Source organism: Dromiciops gliroides, chromosome 6 (genome assembly GCF_019393635.1).
Source record: "Dromiciops gliroides isolate mDroGli1 chromosome 6, mDroGli1.pri, whole genome shotgun sequence".
NCBI lineage: Eukaryota > Metazoa > Chordata > Mammalia > Microbiotheria > Microbiotheriidae > Dromiciops > Dromiciops gliroides.
In genome coordinates, this window is record NC_057866.1 from 100,798,735 (window position 1) to 100,818,757 (window position 20,023).

Here is a 20,023-nt window from a genome sequence, read left to right on the forward strand (position 1 = left end):
CACAGGTGTCCCGAAGGTTCCCTGGCAGGCTCCCTGCACTTAGATAAATGCCACCTCCGGGCAAGTTCCCGGTCCAGATCAGCATCTAAATGTTCCAGGCCCAAGACAACAATGAAATATCCCCTGCCCTCTAAGAGCTTCCGCTCCATTATCCACAAGTCAGACCCAGGCGTATAGCAACATCCGCAGTGTCAGACTAACCGCAGGTGCCCGGGGGCATATAGTAGGTGCTTATAAATATTTATTGATCTGAACACACCCACGTACGCGCAGAAAACCGTTCAGTGCTTATAAATGCCTGTTGACCTGAACACACACACACACACACACACACAGTGTTCAGTGTCTGTTACTGAGACCTCAGGGGGGTGATTGTTGGAAGAAGGTCGGCACCTTGGGGGATGAGCAAAGGGATGAAGTTCGAGAAGTGAAGAGAAGACTTTCCCAAGTCCAAAGTCAGGGGCTTCGCCCAACACGGGCCCCCAAGTGTCCTCCAGCCTCAGCCAGCCAGGGAAGAAAGCCTCATTGAGAGGAGCGGCTAGGGGCGGAGGGGAGGAGGCGAGGCTGGGGCCTGGCTGGCCAGGGAGGGGGAGGGACAGACTGAGTGGAACGGTGGGAGGGATTGAGGGAGGGGCGTCCAGTCTCCCAGGGCCCGGCACTTTCTTGGAAGTCCCTGGATTAAGCTCTGAGGACAGGACTGGCGTCCCCCATCCCATTCCTTCGGAGGCAAATTCCAGCCGAGAGGTAGGGGCGCTTGGGGAGAGGGGAACAAAACAGACAAACAGAGAAACGAGAAATGAGGAGGGCTGGAAGGGTGGGATAATAGATGATGATCACTGGGAAAGGAGTGGGAGCACTGGAGGAGGGGGGAGGAGGGGCGCGGCATGGGATTTAGAAGGAAAGATGAGAGGAAAATAGGAGTGAAGAAAGTTAGGTGTAGGGAAGCTATGTGTGTGGGTAACAGTGATAAGGGCTATAGGAAGGTGTGGGAAATGGGGGATCCAGGTAATAAGGATGAAGAAACAAACAGGAGGGTGTTAGAAACAGGAAAGGGGGTGAACCTAGGCTGGAGGACACAGGATATAGGGGGTTTATCGGGATGAAGATAACCGACATTTGAAGATGTTTTATACTTTCTGTCATTGGCCAGTCCCCAGTCACACCAAGGAAGGCATTTGATGGCCAGTTCAGGGGAAGTGGGGGAAACAACGGAAAGGTGAAAGGGAACGGGCCTAGCAGGGGGCAGAGAATGTGGCAGCCAGGGGAGGGGATAAGCACCGCGTCTGAGGGTCGTGCAGGGTAGGAGGCCAGCAGGGTGGAAAGGGGAAAAGAGGACAAGAGTCTCCGCTGGGAGGCTGGCCCAGAAGAGTCAAAGTTTCCATAAAGGAGTGAGTGGAAGAAAGGGAGAGGAGGGAGAGAAGGTTAGAACTGAGATGGGGGGTGGGGGGCGGAGGCTCGAGCAGTGGCCGAGGGTGGGGATAGGGCAGGGTCCAGTTTGCTCCCACCAAAGACTCTGCGAGGGATGGATATGCCAGAATCCCAGAGTCAGCTGCTTCTATCCCATCCCCCCAGGGATTGGGCCTGTCTCCCTGGCCTAGTCTCTGTTGCCTCAGTAACCGCTTGGACCTTAGCTCTCCCTCCTTTCCTTCCCTCCCTTCCTCCCAGTGGCTCCCACTGCCCCGCCCCATCCTCAACCCCGGTCCCTCTGGGTCCCCATGCTCCCCTGGGACAGGTAGCCAAGGGACTGGAGTGCCACAGTGTGACTCTGTCAAAGTGGCACCATCCGTGACATTGTTTCCTGTGTTGCTATCAACATGGAGGGCTCCTCATGATTTCTGTCATGGGTGGTTGTGTGTGATCCATGCAGCTCAAATTATTCTGTGTGCCTGTCTGGGAGGTGTCTGTGTGTGTGCAAGAGCATGAATTGGGTGGGAGCGTGTTTGTCCTGCACACGCTGTGATGATGGGGTGGTGTATCTTCCCAGCTCTGAGGATAAAGGACTGACTGCTATTTGAGTCTCCTCCTCCTCAATCAAGATTCCACAGAAACTTGTCTCATTGACTTCTTCCATCACTTTCACACTGTATCTCCTAGTTAATCTAGTCTATCATTCATCTGTTGAATTCATAGTATATCTCCTTCCCTCCCTCTCTCTGTGCCTTACTTGGTGTCTCTTTATGTCTCCATGTATCATCAAAACTGTTTATATCTCTCATTCTCTTAGTCCAGGTCTCCATCTCTACCTTATTGTTACTCTCTCTGTCACCATCTCGCTATCACTAAAGTCGGGGTTTGTGTTTCTCTTAGACCATGTCTGATATGCAGCTTTCCGGAGGCCAGCACTGGGGCCTTTGGGGGCTGCTTCTGTGCATGCTATGTACCCAGTGCCTGGGAGCCCCCTCTCCCTCCCCAAGCCCTGCAGCAAGCACCAGTAGCAAGCTTCGGTTCCGCCTAGCTGGTTTCCCTCGGAAGCACTACGAGGGACGTGTAGAAATACAGCGGGCTGGCGAGTGGGGTACCATATGTGATGATGACTTCACGCTACAAGCAGCTCATGTACTCTGCCGGGAGCTGGGCTTTACTGAAGCCACGGGATGGGCCCACAGTGCCAAGTACGGCCCAGGCACAGGTGAGAACAAACACCAAGGAAGGCCATGGAACAGGGAAACAGCACCAGGTCCTTAGCTGGAGGTTCAGGAATACATGAAAAAAAAGATGTAGTCTGCAGATGATACAAAAGCAGAGCTGTTAGAGGCAGGGGAGGAAGGAGAGGTTGAGCAAATAATAAATATATTGACAAAATCTAAATCTAAAAAGAAATATGTCATCAGGCTAGATCTAATAGGATGAAATGTAATAAATATAAATGTAAAGTTGGGCTTGGGTTCAGAAAATCAACTGCACTTCCCCAGGGGCTATGAGCAGTTAAACTATTCCTAAGTTAAGAGTCTGGAAGATTTAGTGAACTGCATGCAAGCTCTATATGTCAAGCAAAAAAAAAAAAGGAAAGTGATTCAAAGCAGCATCAGTAGAGGCTGAATGCCCAGAATGAGGAAAAACAAACATATATGAGGAAGACTAATGGGGAACTGAAGCAACATGGTACCCAAGCTAAAGAGCGCTGTTCTTGGAGTTGGAGGACATGGTTCAGATCCCACCTATGATACTTATTGGGCAAATCGCCGCCTCCTTAGACCTCCATTTCTTTATCTGTGGAATGAGGTTGGAGTAGATGGCCCTGGGGAGTTTCTTTCAATTCTAGATTCATGATCCTAGGGAAAGAGAAGGCTTACTTATCAGGACATGGAAATATTCGAGAATTCCTAACAAATGGTCTTGCAGCCTCTTCTTGAACACTCCTATGGACAGGAAACTCACTGTGGCACAAGGCAGCCCACTTTGTTACTAAACAGTTCTGATTGTTGGAAAATTCTTTGAATGAGCTCCAATTTCAAAGGCCACTGGACATGAACACCTTCAGCTCTCCCCTATCCCACCAACAGGATATTTCTCCTTTCCCAATACTCAGGTCTCCTCTGACTTTAAAAAACAAACAACTTCTCTTTGACCATGCCATCCCCTCAAAGCATGGCCCTACATCTCTCTCCTTCCCTTAATGGTCATACTTCTAGGAAGAATCACTTGAACTCAGCCTCCCCTTGCTCAGCACACTTGAAATCTGGCTTCTCTCCCTAACGCTACTTAGTGAGTCTCTCCAAGGTCACCACCAGTGACCTTTTAATTGCCAGATCCAAAGGGCTTTGCTCAGTTCTCTTCCTCCTTGACCTTTCTGCCCTATCTGAGAGGCAGAATCGGATTTGGAGCCTGGAAGACCCAGGTCTGAATCTTGCCTCCTCCAATACTTCCTACATGTATGACCCGTGTTCAACTCACTTTAACCTCTGATTGCCCTTAAGGTCCTGTACATGTCTATGAGTGTTTATAATTTGCAGAGTGGATTAGACTGGTTCTCCTTTTACCCCCCCCAATGGGCGGAACTCAGTACAATGGGTGGAAGTTACAGGGAGAAAGAGTGAAGCTCAAATTAAATAGTATCTACCTGACAACCTGAACTGCTCAAATAAATAAATAAATAGATAGATAGATGAATAAATAAAAAGAATGGCCTTCTTCAGGAAGTAGTGAGTTCCCACACATTCAAAAGTCCTGAAGAAGAATTTCACTGATCCCAGAATCAGGGAGGCGATCCTTTCGGATTCCTATGCTGAGAGGGAGTTTGGACAATGGATTTCTAAGGTCCCTCCCAGCTCTGGGATCCTATTCATTTGTAATTCTAGCCTGACAAAAGAGCATGTCAGGGTAGGCCCGGACATTACATGAGGGGTACTGATTGGGAGGGGGAATCAGACTTGAGGGGGTCATCCTTGTCATCTTCCTGGTAGGAAAAGAACTTGGGACCAGATCAGATGGGAGTTCTCATTCTGGTTTTTCCTCTAAATTATGGGTGTCTTTGGTAAAGTCACTTCCTCTCTCTAGGGCTCAGTTTTCCCCTGGAAAAACAAAATAGTTGGATTCAGTAGTTTCCAATCTCCCACCAATGATTCGGTGTGATTGCTGCTCCCTCCCCAGTCTCACCATCCAATGGCTCCTCCAAGGCCCTTCTGCACTCCCCATGCCTAGGTTCTGAATCCCTCCCATATTCCTTCTGCTTTCCTCACCCATATCTGCTTGGGCCAGGTGAACTACTAGGGAAACATTCAGTTCATTAATTCAAGAAATCAGTGGTGGCCCAGGATGCAGCTCTCGGACTTCCAAGGCCCTCTTGTCTTACCACTCCTGATCAACTCTTTCCTTGTCTGTAAAATGGGGTGAGGGGAGGGAGATAGAAGGCCTCCAAGTAGCCCAACTCTGTCATGGCCCACCACCATCCCCATCCCCAACTCCATCACTACATCTGTGCTCCCTCTCAGTCCCTTCTGTCCCACTCCACAAGGCCGAATCTGGCTGGACAACCTGAACTGCAGAGGGACAGAGCGAAGCGTGACAGAGTGTAGCTCCCGAGGCTGGGGCAACAGCGACTGTACCCACGATGAAGATGCTGGGGTCATATGCAAGGACCAGCGACTTCCTGGTTTCTCTGATTCCAACATCATAGAGGTTGGTGGGTATATGGGAAAAGACATAGTTCCTATCCATGTGACTGCTATGGGGTGCTGTTTGGAGAGGCCTAGACCTTGAGTCAGGGAGATCTAAATTCAAACCCTGTCTCTGACATTTATGAGCTGTGTGACCCTAGGCAAGTCACTAAACTTCTGTCTTGCCTCATTTCCTTCTTTGTAAAGTGGTGATTATAACAGTACCTACCTTCCAAAGTTTTTGTGAGGATAACATGAGATAACACTTATTTGGGTTTTTAAAAATTCAATTTTACTTAATTTTTACAAAGATCCAACGTGAGATGATATTTTTTGTTGTTTTTATTTATTTTTTTTTTTAGTGAGGCAATAGGGGTTAAGTGACTTGCCCAAGGTCACACAGCTAGTAAGTGTTAAGTGTCTGAGGCCGGATTTGAACTCAGGTACTCTATCCACTGTGCCATCTAACTGCCCCATGAGATGATATTTTAAAAGTAAAACACTTTGCAAACTTTAAGGTGCTAAGTAAATGCTAGCTATTATTATTACATATATACACAGGTAGGCACACTGGGATTTGGGGGCTGATACAGGGGTCATGTGGCAGTTCAGTCATTTTCAGTCATGTCCATCTCTTCATGACCCCATTTGGGATTTTCTTGGCAATACTTGAGTGGTTTAACATTTATTCCCCAGCATATTTAACAGATGAGAAAACTGAGGCAGACAGGGTTCAGTGACTTTGGAGGGCTCACACAGCTAGTAAGTGTCTGAGGCTGGGTTTAAACTGACTTCAGGTTTGGCACTCTATCTATGATGCTACCTAGCTGGGGCAGTTAATATCATATAATATCATAGGGAAAGCAACCTGATTTAGTGGAAAAATCACAGCTTTGGGGAGTCAGAAGACCAGTTTCATTTCTGGGCTCTGCTGGTTCCTTTGTATATAACAAGTCATTTAATGTCTCTGGGCCTCAGGTCCCCCAACCCTGTCCAAGATCTCTTCCAGCTCCAGCTCCACTGCTCTTTCTCTGGGCTACAGTCACTTCATCTATAAAATAGGCTTAATACTCTTTATATTACTCTCACAAGGTTGCTATGAGGAATTTTTTTTTTTTGCTTAGACTTGTTTCTTTCTATTTTTTTTTCAGGAGAGGGTTAGATTTTTCTGCAGAAAATTTAATTATTATTATTATTATGTAAGAAAGGATTTTTGTGGGGGCAGCTAGGTGGCGCAGTGGATAATGCACCAGCCCTGGATTCAGTAGGACCTGAGTTCAAATTTGTCCCCAGACACTTGACACTTACTAGCTGTGTGACCCTGGGCAAGTCACTTAACCCTCATTACCCCGCAGAGAGGGAGAGAGAGAGAAAGGATTTTTGTTTTCGGTTCCTCCAGGGGGAGATATGGGGCTGAAGAGTTATACAATTTAAATAAATTCCAACCTAACTCTAGACCTTAGTTTTCTCATCTGTAAAATAGAGAAAGTTGGAAGATGATCTCTAAGGTACCTTCCCATTCTCGAGCCTACGATCCTCAGGTAAACAAGAGAATGGGAAGGAGCAGTTTCTCAGGGGCCTCCTGATTCTGTGATTCTTTGAGTCCCCAAGGTATGTTTGTGTGATGAAGAAGGGTTTACCCCAAATCTGTCCCATTCCATCTCCAGGTGGAGGAGCAGCATTTGCAGGTGGAAGAGGTTCGTCTGAAGGCAGCTGTGGGCGGGGGCCGAAGGCCCCTGCCAGTCACCGAGGGTCTGGTTGAAGTCCGGCTCCCTGGGGGGTGGGCCCAGGTGTGTGACCAAGGATGGACCGCCCATAACAGCCGTGTGATCTGCGGTATGCTGGGCTTCCCCAGCGAGCGGAGAGTTAATGCTGCCTTCTACAGGTAAGAGCGAGGATGGATCAGGGGATGGGGGAAGGGGGACCCCATGTGTGAGGACTGAGAGAGATGTGAGGTAAGGAGAGGTCTGAGGTGTAAGAAGTATGAAAATGTCTGAGGTCTGAGCTATGTCCAGGTCTGGAATCTAAGGGTCTGAAGAAGTCAAGGGTAGGAGTTTGTTTGGGTTTTGATAGGTGTGATGGTCAAAGCAAGTCAAAGCGTTCAAAGTCTGGGGTGTGAGAGGGTCTGGGGTTCGAGGAATGAGGAATTCCGTGTTTTGGGACATAAGGAGGGTGGGGCAGAAGCCCAAGGTTGGGAGGGGCGGGGCGAGACGGTGAGGAGAGCGTATGATGAGGTGGGTCTGTACTGCCAGGTGCCAAGAGCTCTCTGAATTTGAAGGGTTTGAGGCATGATAAGTCTGAAGACTAAAGTTGAGTGAAGATTGTGGGGACTTGACTGTGATAGAGTCCGGGTGGAAGGGGTCTGAGCTATAAGACCGGATTGGGATCTGAGGGGAGAAAGATGCTGGAAGGACCCTGGTGGGGGATGGGACCTGACTTGGTGGTCTGGGATTGGGGAGGGAGGGGTGGGGGGAGGCCTGGCTGCGATCTGGAAAGAGAATCCTGTCGCGGGGCGGGGCCTGCATGAGTGGGTGGGGTTTTGCTGTAATGGGGCGGAGCTCCCTCCTGGGGTTGGTCTGAGTCTTTTCACGCCTTCATTTTGGTGACATCATCAAGCTCTAAGCAGATTCTTCTGACTCTTACTCCGAGGCTCTTTTCTGGTGCTCTCCAAGAAGAGCTGAAGGGGGAGAGATCAGGAAAGACTTCCCGGAAGAAGTGGCATTTGTTCACTGTGGTTACTCTCCTTGATGGGCAGGGATTATTTATCAGTTCTCCCCAGTGCTTGGCACAGTGCCTGTTGAATGCCATTTCATAGATTTAGAACTAGAAGAAATCTTTTGAGTCATCCAATCCAACTTCTTTATTTTGCAAATGAAGAAACGGAAACCCAAAGAGAGGAAATGAGTTGCCCAAAGTCACTCTGGTAGTAAGTGACAAAGCCAGGATTTGAACCCATTTCCTCAGCCGCCAGAACCAAGTCCAGTCAACAAGCACTTATTAAGTGCCTGCTAAGTGCCATTCACTGCCCTTAAGCACTGAAGATACAAAGAAAGATAAAAACAGAGGACTCGCCAACTGTGTGTAATCGAGATAAAGACTGGATGAATTAAAAAAAAAAAAAAGACTGGATGAATTGATGGTAAACTCCGAGACAAGGCGCTAAGCTTCAGGACCGCCCGAAAAGACATCTTGCAGAGGGTGGGACTTTAGTTGAGACTAGAAAGAAGCATGGAGGAGGAGGTGAGGAGGTTTTGGAAATAGCCAGTGAAAATGCCTGGAGTCAGGAGTCAGAGGTGTGCTTGAGGAACAGGAAGGAAGCCAACATGATTGGCTTGCAGAGTAGGACAGGAGAATAAGGTGTAAAAAGATTAGAAAGTTTGGAAAGGGCCAGGTTATGGAGGACACTGAAAGCCAAACAAAGAATTTTATATTTGATCCTAGAAGTAATTGGGAGAGGGGCAGCTAGGTGGCACAGTGGATAAAGCACCGGTCCTGGATTCAGGAAGACCTGAGTTCAAATTTGGCCTCAGACACTTGACACTAGCTGTATGACCCTAGGCAAGTCGCTTGCCCCACCCCCACCCCAGTTGCCCCTCGCAAAAAAAAAAAAGTAATTGGGAGCCATCCAAATTTATGGGGAAGGGGGGGCATTGTCACGGTGACATGCTCAGACGTGTTATTTAGGAAGATCAGTTTGATAGCTGAATAGAGGGTGAACTGTGATAGGGATAGATGAGGCAGGGGAACCAACCAGTTTTGAGGACCTGTACCAGAGTGATGGCAGTGGGTGTCAGAGGGAAGAAGGGAGTGCATGAGAGATGTTCCAAGGGTAGGCAGGCAACTTGGCAACGAGAAAGAGGAGTCAAGGATGACATCTAGACTCAGAGACTAGGTGACTGGGAAGATGGTGAGAGAAATGGAGAAATTAGTAAGAAGGGAGCATGTGGAGGACAGATAATGAGTTCGGGTTGGGATGTGTTGAGTTCAAGATGCCTCTGGGATATCCAATTCAAGAATTTTAATAGACAGCTGGAGAAGCCTGACTGGAGATTGGGAGAGAGGCTGGGGCTGCATGAAGAGGTCTGAGAAGCATCTGCAGAGAGATAGTAATTGAAGCCATTCGAGTTGAAGAGGTGACAGAGTAAAATAGTATAGAGGGAGAAGAGGACCCAGGACAGAGAACCCTGGGAGAAACTCCTGGTTAGATACAGGTTGTTTCCACTGTATCTAGTTCATTATTTTGCTGTTGTTGTCATTTCAGTCCTATCTGACCCTTCGTGACCCCTTTTTGGGGTTTTCTTGGCAAAGACACTGGAGTGGTTTGCCATTTCCTTCTCCATCTCATTTTACAGATGAGGAAACTGAGGCAAACAGGGTTAGTGACTTGCCTAGGGTCACATAGCTAGGAAGTGTCTGAGGCTAGATTTGAACTCAGGGAGATATATTTCCATAAAAACTGGGAATGAAGAGTGATAAAGAAATATTTATCTGGGAAAGAAAGTGTTCACTGCAGTCAAAGCTGGACTTGTCTTATTTGATATCTATAATCATGGGCACCCAAAAAGGCAGATGTGAGGGGCAGCTAGGTGGCGCAGTGGACAGAGCACTAGCCCTGGAGTCAGGAGGACCTGAGTTCAAATCCAGCCTCAGACACTTGACACCTACTAGCTGTGTGACCCTGGGCAAGTCACTTAACCCCAACTGCCCTGCAAAAAAAAAAAAAAAAGGCAGATGTGAGCTTAAGAGAAAAGAAAAGCTCAAAAGGGTCTGAAATGGGCCTTGGGGGAGGAGGAGGAGTGAGGAGGGGCTGATCCTCACACTTAGGGATACTGTAGAAGGAATTCCTGATGGAGTGTGAGTTGAATGACTTCTGAAGCTGCTTCCAACTCTGAGATTTTCCAAGTAATCACAGACCTATAGCTGGAAAGAACCTTAGAAACATCTGATAAAGAGGCAGCTAGGTGGCACAGTGGCTAAAGCACCGGCCCTGGACTCAGGAGGACCTAAATTCAAATCTGGCCTCAGACACTTGACACTTACTAGCTCTGTGACCCTGGGCTAGTCACTTAACCCTCATTGCCCTCCCCCCCCCCCAATCTGATAATCTGGCCCTCTCATTGAGGAAACTGAGGCCTGGAGAGTGAAATGGGTCTTACTTTAGGTCACACAGGTAGTGACAGACCCAGTATTCAAACCGAGGCACCTCACCACCAAGCCCAGTGCTCTTTCTAACTAGACCACGTTTGAGGCCGCAGCAATTCTCCAAGGAAGAATGAGGCAGGAAACTCTCCAGCACCTCAGAATGTGTGCATTCTAAGCAAGTTTATGTAACGTATTCAAGGAGAAACATTCCAAAGCATGCTTATAGGACAGGGAGCAAGGGGTCCCAGTTCTTTGGGATGGGTGTGGGAAAGGAGCTAGGGATCACCACCAATGGTCCCCCAAACCCTGATGCAGCTGTGGCCACGGCTCTTTCCTGCAGAGCAGAAGGTCTGGGGAGGAACAGCCACAAAGGAATCTTCACCCAAGTCCATGAGGATGGTTAATGAATTGGGGCAACTGAAGCTTAGTGGTTAATGAATGGAGCTAACTAAAGCTTAGTGCTGAAATCCCAGCCACCAGGAACCCCTTCAAGGTGGAGAAAAGCAAATTCAATTCAACTTAAATACTTACTATGGACAGGGCCAAGATTAAAAATAATACAGTCTTGGGGGCAGCTAGGTGGCACAGTGGATAGAGCACTGGCCCTGGAGTCAGGAGTATCTGAGTTCAAATCCGGTCTCAGACACTTAACACTTACTAGCTGTGTGACCCTGGGCAAGTCACTTAACCCCAATTACCTCACTAAAAAAAAAATAATAAAAATACAGTCTTGGGGGCAGCTAGGTGGGGCAGAGGATAAAGCACCAGCTCTGGATTCAGGAGGACCTGAGTTCAAATCTGGCCTCAGACACTTGACACTTACAAGCTGTGTGACCTTGGGCAAATCACTTAACCCTCACTGCCCTGCCCCCCCCAAAAAATACAGTCCCTGCCTTCAAGGAGCTTATAGTCTAATACAGAGGGTTTATAAGTCATAACATACCAAGTGAATAAGAGAAACCAGAGTCACTAAAGGGATCACTTTCAGCTGGGAAATCCTGGAAAACTTCATAGAGGAGGGGGTGGCCCCTGACCCACTTTAGGAGAAGGAATGGATATAGGCAGAGATTTGTGTGCTGAGTTCATTCTGTGCATGGTAGGGGTGGGAGGTGGGGGCAACATCATTACAGAGACAGAAGAAAAGTGGTCAAGCGCTGGGGAGGGCCAATAGTCCTGTGTAGATGGGATTTAGAATTTTTGAGTTAAATTTTTGAGAATTCAACAAATTCTTTAGTGCTAGGTGCTGGAGATTTGCAGGTAAAAAGTCAGTTCTTGGGGCAGCTAGGTGGTACAGTGGCTAGAGCACTGGCCCTGGATTCAGAAGGACCTGAGTTCAAATCCAGCCTCAGACACTTAACACTTACTAGCTGTGTGACCCTGGGCAAGTCACTTAACCCCAATTGCCTCACCAAAAAACCAAAAAGTCAGTTCTTGCCTTCACAGAGCTTCTTTTATGCTGGGTTCGATACATGTATACAAAGAAAGTAGATACAAAGTGTATATAATGAAATACTAAGTAATTTCACGAGGGAAAGAAAGAGCATTGACATCTAATGTTCTAGCAGCCAGGAGGAATCTGGATAAGTTTCCCATAAGAGGTGGCACCCACACTACATCTCCAAGGAAGCTAGGGATAGATTCCAAGTGGCAGAAGTGAAGAGGGCATCCCAGGCATAGATGTGAGCATCTGTGCAAAAGCAGAGGATGGCTTGCCAGGCATAGGGAACAGAGATTTGTCCAGTTTGGCTGGCACAGAAAGGGCATGAGAGTAACATGAGATGCAGCCAGAACCAGGTTGTAGAGGGCCTTCAATGCCAACCCAAGGAGTTTCTATTGGCAAATAGGGAACCACTGAAGGTTTTTTTAAAAAGGGAGTGACATGGGTCATATCTGGTGATTATCTAGGTGGTTTTGGTGCTGTGTGAAAGAGAAGCTGGTGTTAGAGTGACTAGTTAGGTGAGATGGGAAGGATTTAAGAGATAATATGAAGGGGGCAGCTAGGTGGCACAGTGGATAAAGCACCAGCCCTGGATTCAGGAGGATCTGAGTTCAAATTTGGTCTCAGACACTTGACACTAGCTGTGTGACCCTGGGCAAGTCACTTAACCCTCATTGCCCAGTCAAAAAAAAAAAAGATAATATGAAAAAGAAAAAAGGGGAGGGGGGGCAGCTAGGTGGCACAGTAGATAAAGCACCAGCCCTGGTTTCAGGAAGACCTAAGTTCAAATCCGGCCTCAGACACTTGACACTAGCTGTGTGACCCTGGGCAAGTCACTTAACCCTCATTGCCCCACATAAAAAAAGAGAGAATATGGAGGTAGAATTGACCAGATGTGGCAATTAATTGGGGGCTGAGGTGAGGGAACCAGAGGGAAATTGGCAGGTGGAGCTGTAAGATCAAGTTTGGTTTAGGACATACTGAGCTTAGGCCAGTAAAACAGGAAGCAAACTCTTGGACCTCCCTCACAGGGAGCTGATCTAAGCTGGGGCTAGGAAGGGGCCGGTAGACCTTTAGGGCCTCGCCCTCAAGTGTTCTGTCTCTGCCATTAGCTCTATGCTTTCGGTTTCCCTTCTTGGCCATGAGCCTTGGGACTGTCTGCAGGCCATGAAAAGATTGCTGATCTGCTTGGGCCTGACTTTGTTTGGCCTTCATAGCTCCATGGTTCCATCCTTGGCCAACTTCTGAATTCCTGGGCTTGATGCCCCACCCCATGTCCAGCTTGGGTGTGGCCTGAGTGGTTCACTCCCCACCACCCCTAACCTCCATACTTCTACTTTTGGCTGACTTAAGATTCTTGCTTCCCAGTCCCAGTCATCCCAGGGCAGGGATCCTGTCCTGCGTCTTCAAACGTCTGCTTACTTTCATCTGCTTTGTCCCTTTCCCACTGATCCTGGGCCTTCAGATCCAACCTTGAGCTACAAGAGTCTGTCTCTGACATCTTAACTGGCTGGGGTGGGTTGGAAAGGAAAAATGATCTTTTAGCTTCTGGTAACCAAGGATGGTAGGGCAGGAGATAAGAGGTCCCTCTCAGCTCCCAGGGAGTAATTTCTCTTGTTCCTGACCTCCATTGGTCCTCTAGCCTAGTCCTCACTCCAGTGTTCTCTTGTCCTCACAGACGGTTGAGGAAACGGGCAGCCAAGGCCTCTGCCCGACGCCGTGGGTCTCGTAGCAGGTAACAGGGCAGGAGGGAGTTGACCTCTGGCTGAATCCAGGGGCCTCCTGGTCCTCCCTGTGGCTCCTGGAACTGGAAGGACACTGTCCTTTCCAGATCCCAGGGTAGTGAATCGGGTGTGGGCCGAGCAGGGTCAAATGTGGGGACAAGCAGAAGGAGCGCTCCCTTCTGCCCCCCCTCGACAACCCTGGCCTTAGGGCCTCAGCCCCAGCCCCAGCAGCCTCGATTCATACTCGCTCCCCTCCGCATTCCCCTTTTTGTCCTTTTCCCTTCACTTCTTTCCCATGGCTCTGCCTAAATCCCATAGTTTCCCTGGCTCCTTCATCTTCTCTGCAATGATCGGGTGTCTCCAGTGGGGCAGCATGGGCCCCTGGAGCCCTGCTCAGTGTGGCCATGGAGGGGTCAGTATGGACAGTGTGCCCCAGCCACCTGACTGCATCTCCCCAGGCTTCCTTTCCTTCCTCACCCCTTCCCTCACCCTGCCCTCTGTCTCTTTCTGGGGAACAGAACAGAAAAGACAAGGAGTCTGATGACCCCTGACCCTTCCTGACCCCCTTCCACTTGTCCTCTGCCTCCCTCCATGCCTGTCTCCTTTTTCCAGGCCAGTCACCAAACTTAAAGCCAAACACAAACCCCGTGCAGGCCAGGGGCCCAAAAAAAGGTAAATAAAGAATGGGATGGTAAAAGGAGGCACGGGGACTGAGAGTTCCCTGGTCGGAGCAAGAGACCACAGGGTCAGGGGAAAGAGGGAGGGTTTTAGGGACTGGGAAATCTGATGAGTCCAGTTGTGTGTTGCTTCATTCTGTCCCCCCCTCCCCCCACCCCCACCTATGATATCTGCCTTAGTGACCAGTGATCCCATCCTTCATCATATATTCCTTCAGCTTACTTGGGATGGAGGTAAAATTCAGGATGCCCTCTGAAACCCTTCTATTGGAAGAGGTCCCAGCAGCTGGACAGCTTCCTAGTACAGTGGCATTTAGAAGAACAGTCCTCCCAGCTCATGACTCAGTCCTCTCTCTGCTCTTCAAGTTACTTCAGAACCCTGGGGGAATGAGGCTTTTCTGCTTAGGCCCAAGAATAACAATACCACTCCCTTTTACACAGCAAGCACTATTGGTGTCATCTCACTGATTCTCACCACTGCTGGTAGAACAAAGATAGTTAATCCCCAAAGCCCCAGAGCAGGGAAGCAATTTGGCTAAGACCTTAGAGGCAGTGTCAGAATGGAGACTTAGCAGGTCTCCTGAAGGCCAGCCCAGAGTTCATCCCTCTGTCCCACACTGCACCCTGCCCCATCGGCCCCCCAGAACAGATGCCTCCAGCCCAGCAGCTTCAGAAGACACTTTGAGTGTGGGAATCTCTCTGTTTGGTCAGTGAAGACAGACCAAGCAGAGAATTCATCACTCTCCTTTTCCCATCTCCCCACTCCCCACACCTTGGGCCAGGGATCACAAAATGATCCTGCAGGCATCTTTTCCTCAGCATCTCACTCTCAAGGTTTGAAGAACTTGAGATCGCCTCTTTAAGCTATACTTTTGGGGGTTCCTTTTGGTGTCTGAATTGCCCTTGATGAGCCCCAATCTGGGCCTCCTCCAAAGGGCATCTCTGCTCTGACATAAGCCTATTTCCCCTTTGGTGTCTTGGCATACTTTATACTGGGCTTCTTGTGAGACGTGCTTGCTCTCTCTCTCTCTCTCTCTCTCTCTCTCTCTCTCTCTCTCTCTCACACACACACACACACACACACACACACACACACACACACACACACACGATCACTTATACTGGTACCCATCTTGATAGGCAGTTTTCTGGTGGTCCCAGCCCCATCCTAGCTAATATTCAGTTAACTACAGGATGAAGGGTTTTTCCTGGTTTTCCCAAGCATGATCTTTAGCACCAGGTCCCTGGTGCTCCTGGCTCCTTCCTTCATGGTGTAGACACAATTTCTCTTGTTCACACAACAACCCTTTGGTGTTTATGGGCTTTGGATGAACAAAGTCTCACGGCTGTTCCTAGCCTCCCTCTAACAATTCCAGCTCCATCCCATTTGCCTGCTTGGCCATTTTATGGGGTCTTCTTCTCGGAGTGTTTTTATTCGAGATGCACAGTGACCCCTCCTGAGACTCCATTGCCTATCACAACAGGCATGTCATCTCATCCTAATTTTCCATCACCCTGCGTCTCCTCAGACCATCTCAAGCTCTCTCCCGCCCCACCCCTCCACACCTGTCCGCTGCCTGGTCGAGCTCTCCAATATTGACTCATCCTGATCCTTCCCACATGCTCTGTCCTCTCTCTCCCCTTCCCAACTCGTTTTCTCGGCCTATTGTCCCATTCTACCCCTGACCGGCCTCACCAGCCGCTTTATCCTCCTCTCACCTAGAACATTTCCTAAGAAAAACAAATATAATATTCGCTGGCATTTATGTAATGCCTTAAGGTATGCAAAGTGCTTTACGATCTCATTTGATCCTCTCAACTACCCCATGAGGTAAGTATCATAGGTGTAATTATCACCCTTTTTAATGGTTGAGGAAATAAGCCTACAGAGGTGAAGTCCCTTGCTGAAACTCTCCACAAAGTGGCAGAAATTGAATCGGAGTCTTTCCTGATTCCCAAGGCCTGTCCTCTTTCCCTTGTACCATAGCCAATTCTCTAACAGCTAACATCGTGCTTTATGGCTTAAGTGTATTTTATATTCATTATTATTTCACCTGATTCTGTGAGAGAAGCACTATGAATAAGTACTGTTCCCATTTAATAAAAGGAAACAGAGGGGCAGCTAGATGGCGCAGTGGATAGAACACTGGCCTTGGATTTGGGAGGACCTGGGTTCACATCTGGCCTCAGACACTTGGCACTTACTAGCTGTGTGACCTTGGGCAAGTCCCTTAACCCTCACTGCCCAGCAAAAAAAAAAAAAAAAAAAAAGGAAACAGAATTAGAGAGGTTATAGGCAACTTGTTCCCGGTCACATGGCTAGGAAGTGTCAGGGGCAGGATGCAAACCCAGGTCTTTCTCAATCTCAAACCCTATGCTCTGTCACTCTCTACTTCATCGCATGCATGCAGGAGCACTTATGTCCACTAGAGGGCTGATGGGGCCTCCTGTTTAAGCCAAGGCATGCATTACCTCCTGGTCACCCCAGACACATGGGGCCCCATGGTCCTAGTCCATGGTTCTTTGTGCTCAGTCTGTGCCAGCATCAGGGGGGCTGATGGAGGTAAGGTCAAGGTCACAACGAGCTATCTTTCCTCCCTCCATCTCCTTACCTCCTTTTTGGAGAAACCTCCATTGTCTCTTGCATCTGCTGAGATGCTAGTTTTTTCTGAGAAAGGGGTGGGAGATTGTGGGAAAGGATGGGAGAGAGGATGGGACCAGGGAGATGGGGAGGAGGGTCATAGATGAGGAGGCTAGAGTTTGGGGACCCATCCTCCTCCTTCCCCTGTCCCCAGGCTGCTGGCCCAGCGCCAACGTCACTCCTTTGGCCTACACGGAGTGGCATGTCTGGGCACTGAGGCTCACCTATCCCTCTGCCCCCTGGAATTCTATCATGGCAATGACAGTGCCCGGTGCCCAGGTGGGGCACCCGCCGTGGTGAGCTGTGTGCCAGGTTCTCTTTATGCCACACCCAGTGGCCAGAGAAAGAAGCAGTCGTCGACACAACCTCGGGGAGAGGTGTGTGTGACCCAAGCAGAGGGAGGGACCCCCACCCCCACATCCTGACCGACCCAGCCCACCCCACCCCAAGGGATCAGTGGGACCCTGACAATACCTTCCTCCAAGCCACAGATATAGCAGTCCCCTACAATACCCTCCACCCCCTCCCCCAAACTTTGTGCCTACCTCCCTAACCCTGTCAATCCTCTCCCCCATCTCTGTTTCTCTTCAGCCCCGGCTTCGTCTGAAAGGCGGGGCACGGCCGGGTGAGGGCCGGGTAGAGGTCTTGAGGGGCGGTGAGTGGGGCACAGTCTGTGACCACAAGTGGGACCTCCAGTCAGCCAGTGTTCTGTGCCGGGAATTGGGCTTTGGGAGTGCCCGGGAAGCCCTGAGCGGTGCCCGAATGGGACAGGGTGAGCCGAGAAGGGCAGAGAGCAGTACCCATATAGGGTGGAGGGAAGGGGTGCCATGGGCACTGGGAAGTCATCAGGCAGATACTGTGGAACTGGGGACATGTTACCTCTAGCCCCCTGACCTGTGTCCCCCGACCCCAGGTATGGGCCCTATCCACCTAAGTGAGGTGCGCTGCTCAGGCCGGGAAGCTTCCCTCTGGAGCTGCCCCTACAAGAACATCACAGCTGAGGACTGTTCTCACTCCCAGGATGCCGCTGTCCGCTGCAATCTGCCCTACACGGGGGCTGAGACCACGGTCAGCTCTGTTCCCCAATGCCTGGTGGATGGTTTAGCTCCAGTCCTGTTCTCTCCTCACTGCCTTCTTCCCTTCCTATCTCCCAACCCCCCCATTCCCTCAACCTCTAACCATCCCTCCCAACTCCTCATCTCTATCACCCTGGAGAGCTCGTGACACCCCCATTCAACCTTCCCTTTGCTCCCTGCAGATCCGGCTCAGTGGGGGTCGCAGCCGTTATGAGGGACGGGTGGAGGTGCAGGTAGGGGGGCCTGGCTCCCCTCGTTGGGGCCTTATCTGTGGAGATGACTGGGGAACACTGGAAGCCATGGTGGCCTGTCGGCAACTCGGCCTGGGCTATGCCAACCATGGCCTGCAGGTAGGGATGGAGGGAAAGGGACAGAGTGAGGGTTTTCCCCCATGTCTCCTGGGCTCTGATGTGTCCACATGTCAACATTTCCAGGAGACGTGGTACTGGGACTCCGGGAATGTCACCGATGTGGTACTGAGTGGAGTGCGCTGTACAGGCGCCGAGCTGTCCCTAGGAGAGTGTGCTCACCATGGCCCCCATGTCGCCTGCAAGAGGACAGGCACGCGCTTCACTGCCGGTGTCATCTGTTCTGAGAGTGAGGGGCAGTGGGTCCAGGAAGGGGAGGCCTGTGACCCTAAGGGAAAATCTCCCATGAAAAACCAGCCCCTGTGAGGACTGAGAGAGGATGCCCCTCCTCTCCAGACTCACAAGTCACCTGCCCCTGTAACCTGTGACCCTTCCTCCCTCCCAGCTGCATCAGACTTGATACTGCACTCGGCACTGGTGCAAGAGACTGCTTACATTGAGGACCGACCACTACACATGCTGTACTGTGCAGCAGAGGAAAACTGTCTGGCTCGCTCTGCCCGGTCAGCCAACTGGCCTTATGGCCACCGGCGATTACTCCGTTTCTCCTCCCAGATCCATAACCTTGGCCGAGCTGACTTCAGACCCAAGGCTGGGAGGCACTCCTGGGTGTGGCACGAATGCCATGGGTGAGGGCAGGGGTGTCTTAGCTAATGAGGGAGAGGCTGAGGGTCAGGAGGGGAGAGAGGAGGGTCTGTGCACTCTACAGGAGAGGGGCAGCAGGTGCAGGCCTGTAGGCCCCTGTAAATCCACCCCCACAGACACTACCACAGCATGGACATCTTTACTCACTATGACATCCTGACACCCAATGGCACTAAGGTGGCTGAGGGTCACAAAGCCAGTTTCTGTCTGGAGGACACTGAATGTCAAGAGGGTGAGTCAAAGCCCAGAAGGGACTCCCCCCACCCACCAGCATCCCAGCCTGCCCCTGAGGTCTAAGGGACTCCCTTACCTTGGGTCTGACCCCCTGCTATGCCTGGGACTTGTGGCCACTGAGACCTCCTGAGGCTGCTCCATCCTCTTAACTCCCCATCCCCCCCTAGATGTCTCCAAGCGGTATGAGTGTGCCAACTTTGGGGAACAGGGCATCACCGTGGGCTGCTGGGACCTATACCGTCATGACATTGACTGCCAGTGGATTGACATCACTGATGTCAAACCAGGAAACTACATCCTGCAGGTGAGGGGGACAAAGTGAGAGGATCCCTGGGGTCTCTAGGGCGCAGGATACCTTTACTGCAAAGGTATCCTGCGCCCTAATCCTTGTCCATATCAGGTGGTCATTAACCCCAACTTTGAAGTGGCCGAGAGTGACTTTACCAACAACGCCATGAAATGCAACTGCAAGTATGATGGACATCGCATCTGGGTGCACAACTGTCACATTGGTACGAGGGCTGGGCTGGGCATGCTAGCTTCCTGTTCCCCTCCCACCCACTACCCTTCAACTCGGTCTTCCCATCAGTCTGAGCCTCACCCAGCCTCACTGCTGTTCCCTCACCAGGCGATGCGTTCAGTGAAGAGGCCAACAGGAGATTCGAGCGCTACCCGGGGCAGGCCAACAACCAGATTGTGTAAGGCCCCTGGCTTGACAGCCTCACCCTCGTGGGCCCACCCTCAGGGTGCTGCTGGAGCCAGACCTTGGCTGCAGCCACACAGTTTGGCGCATGGACTGGGAAGGAGCATTCCCCACCCTTCCACAAGTGGACTGGAGCAGAGAGCCGCTCCTGACCATGCACATTCACGTCCTGGGGACACAGTCAATACCTCCAGTCTTTTGGTTTGGGGGAGGAATCCATCCTACTCCCCTCACTCTTGGCTACAACATGTCACTAGTTAAAATTTTATTTTATTTTAA

The 20,023-nt window shown here is 50.2% G+C and overlaps 1 protein-coding gene across 2 annotated transcripts; it reads left to right on the forward strand.

Moving 5' to 3' along the window:
• The first annotated feature begins 641 nt into the window (after window positions 1-641).
• LOXL3 (lysyl oxidase like 3) lies at window positions 642-19,986 on the forward strand. 2 transcript variants are annotated; one of them, XM_043970181.1, is made up of 15 exons: window positions 679-744; window positions 1,151-1,216; window positions 2,308-2,629; window positions 4,955-5,118; window positions 6,764-6,981; window positions 16,873-17,095; window positions 17,310-17,490; window positions 17,632-17,786; window positions 17,977-18,144; window positions 18,229-18,391; window positions 18,548-18,791; window positions 18,924-19,039; window positions 19,209-19,345; window positions 19,442-19,553; window positions 19,670-19,986. In XM_043970181.1, exons 3-15 carry the CDS (start codon window positions 2,311-2,313, stop codon window positions 19,741-19,743), a joined length of 2,274 nt encoding a protein of 757 aa, XP_043826116.1. In that variant the 5' UTR covers window positions 679-744; window positions 1,151-1,216; window positions 2,308-2,310; the 3' UTR covers window positions 19,744-19,986. The 2 variants fall into 2 exon arrangements, with proteins under 2 accessions (XP_043826117.1, XP_043826116.1); XM_043970182.1 differs by lacking the exon at window positions 1,151-1,216 and having other exon boundaries at window positions 642-744; window positions 19,670-19,985.
• Window positions 19,987-20,023: the final 37 nt, after the last annotated feature.

Bases quoted from the DNA above. Each gene is read 5' to 3' on its own strand.
- LOXL3 (XM_043970182.1), top strand. From the start codon at position 2,311: ATGTCTGATATGCAGCTTTCCGGAGGCCAGCACTGGGGCCTTTGGGGG. The intron at 18,145-18,228 runs GTAGGGATGGAG...CAACATTTCCAG, and splicing joins ATGCCAACCATGGCCTGCAG to GAGACGTGGTACTGGGACTC. The intron at 18,392-18,547 runs GTGAGGGGCAGT...CCTCCCTCCCAG, and splicing joins CGGTGTCATCTGTTCTGAGA to CTGCATCAGACTTGATACTG.